The sequence below is a fragment of the Rhagoletis zephyria genome, unplaced genomic scaffold, assembly GCF_001687245.7.
Source record: "Rhagoletis zephyria isolate East Lansing unplaced genomic scaffold, Rhagoletis_zephyria_1.1 Rzeph_scaffold_00002, whole genome shotgun sequence".
In the NCBI taxonomy this organism is placed as follows: Eukaryota; Metazoa; Arthropoda; class Insecta; order Diptera; family Tephritidae; genus Rhagoletis; species Rhagoletis zephyria.
The window spans coordinates 542,246-544,864 of record NW_016157086.1 but is presented as its reverse complement, the minus strand read 5'-3'; the positions used below and the strand labels follow the sequence as shown (position 1 = coordinate 544,864).

The window sequence follows — 2,619 nt, the reverse complement described above, 5'->3', positions numbered from 1 at the left end:
ATGTATCTAGCTAATGGAGTCCGCGCCTATGTATGTGGAGACATTTTTTGTCTATTTCAGATCCAATACACTTAAAACAAACATTATGAAAATTAAATAAATAAATTCCCCATAAAAAATAGAAGTAAAAAAACGCCAATAATTTTGAAATATTTTTCGGAATCTTGCGGATCCATAACAAAAACAACCACAACAAATGCAACAAAAAGAAAATCATAAATTGTTGCTGATGAGTGCCGCCGAATCTTGTACGCCTGCCATCGAAAAGAGAACGCAACAATGGCGACAAGAACAACAATTAACTGAAGCAAAAATATAAAATATCTGTACATAAATATAAAATCCAGCGTAGGCAGGGCTGCAAGCGGACGGAAACGTATGTGCCAACGTCAAGCAGAGTCGCATTGCCCACCACTATCGGCTGATTTCAAAATAGCATCGCTTTCACCGTGCGTGCGTTCACGCCCCGCTACATTTGCTGCCCCCCTGCCCACGCTTACCGTCTTCGCAATGACATAGCACGTCCGCTGGTTAGTATGCGGTGGCAGTTGTACGAGGCGACTCATAACGTGATAATCGGTCGGCCGGCCGAACCGCAAAAAACCCGAAACTTTCGGAAAATAATTGAAAGCAAAATATTTTATTGAAACGAATTTTTAAGTAGGTGTTGATAATTCTAAAGTGTTAAGTTTTAGAGTACTTACAATAATTAAATAGAGTGCATAACAAAAATAACCAAAAACAAAGCCGAAGCTATTGTATGAAAAGTTGTTCGGAATTACATGCAAACATATCTTCTAAATCGACAAAAGTGTTTAAAAATAATTTTAATTTGTAAATTGGTGACTGAAAGATGCATCGAAATTTCTCTGTGCAATATGAGAAGAATGTTTTACGAATAAAAGTGTCGTATATGTATTTGCTTTACAGTTAAAAAAATTCGAACACAAACATAAACAAACGGACTTCTATAAAGTTATAGAAAAATCATGACACAATTAAAATTTAAAAAAGTGAAGTGAAAAGTATATTAACAAACATAGTTTTATTAAACTGAATATATAAAATAAATTTGTTACGAGTTTTATAATTCGAACAAAAGTCTAAAAACTAAAAAAAGAAACCATTGCAAACCCATAATAAATTTTGTTTAGAAACAAATTTTAATAAGTTGAATTTTTGCGATCAAAACATTTTCGTAAATTTTTTTGAACTGTCATATTTTTTTAATTTTTAAATATTTAACCAAATTTTATTTTTTTATTTTATTTTATTACACATTACAAATTATTATAAAAATAAATTCCATGATTTTTTCAATTTCAAGATTTTCAACCAGTTCTAAACTTGATTTCGTTGGTATTGATGTTTTCTTTATTTGATAAATTGTTGCATAATTTTGTATTGAATATATTTGTTTTCTGAATTTTAAAATGTTTGACAAAATTTTATTTTTGTTAACTATTTTCTATTACATAACTCTAAATTTAACAAAATTTGATGTAGGACACATATAAATTAATAGGTATTTAGATTTTTACTATTTTCAAAAACTTAATGACCAAAGTAAATTTTAATTATATATAAACAAATTGCATAACTTTTCTCAATTTAAAGATTTCTAACCAGACCTAAGCTTGATTTCGTTAGTATTGGTGTTATTTTTTTTTAGATTGTTACATAGTTTTGTATTGATTCTATAGGTATATGTACTTAACAAAATTTAATATTTTGCCAAATTTTTAAAAGTTTTAAATTTTTTTTTTTACTATTTTCTGTTGAATAATATTTAACAAAATTTAAAAGAGAACAGTTTTACACACATAAATACATATGTATGTATTTCGCTTTTTACTATTTTCAAAACCTGAGAGACCAAAATAAATTTTTTTTATTATTTTAAAAATAAATTGTGACTTTTTTTCGTAAATTCTTTTTATCGTTTTAACAACAATAAATACAAACATTTCTTCCACATAGTTTTACCTCAAATAAAAAAAAGTTGTGTGTATAACTTTTACATCGCATAAGATTTTAAATTGACATAACCATAATAAATATAATAAAACTGTTCGCAACAAACAACAACAATATTCTGACAACAAACAAAAAAATATTAGTTATAAAGCATAGCTGTGAACTAATTAAGAAATCCATTTAATCGCAATTTAAATTAATCCAACATTTTTCTCCGTTTACACATTCAAGGACTTAAGCTTTTCCCGAAGTGACACATATTTTACGCGCTTTGGTTGGTGGCATACAAACATAGTTATTTAGTCGGAAACAGCAAAAATGCAAGTTTTCGATAATACCATGGTGAGTAGTTATTTTTAGTTTATATTTTTCATAATTATTTTACAGGAACTGCAACGACTCTTACCTTAATTAAAAACCACAATTTAATCGCTAAATTTGGATTTCTATTTTATTACAACGCTTTTATCAACTTGCAATGTTGTGTTCCAGAAACTTTCAATGTTGTGTTCCAGAAACTTTCAATGTTGTGTGTCCGACACCATAAAGCAAAGCTTTGAAAAGCTCCTATAAAAAAGCATAGTGAATAGGGCGAGGTAGATGACATCTAGATGTCGCCCTATGTACTACGTTTGCTACACC

At 28.6% G+C, this 2,619-nt stretch overlaps 1 protein-coding gene across 1 annotated transcript in view; it reads left to right on the top strand.

Annotated features, from left to right (window-relative positions):
- The first annotated feature begins 531 nt into the window (after positions 1-531).
- The window catches only part of LOC108365680 (D-beta-hydroxybutyrate dehydrogenase, mitochondrial), a 119,098-nt gene continuing 117,010 nt past the window's right edge, over positions 532-2,619 (top strand). The window contains exons 1-2 of the mRNA XM_017619825.1: positions 532-660; positions 2,209-2,319. Coding sequence (XP_017475314.1) covers positions 2,296-2,319 — 24 coding nt within the window. The 5' untranslated portion in view covers positions 532-660; positions 2,209-2,295. The remainder of the gene's footprint in view (positions 661-2,208; positions 2,320-2,619) is intronic.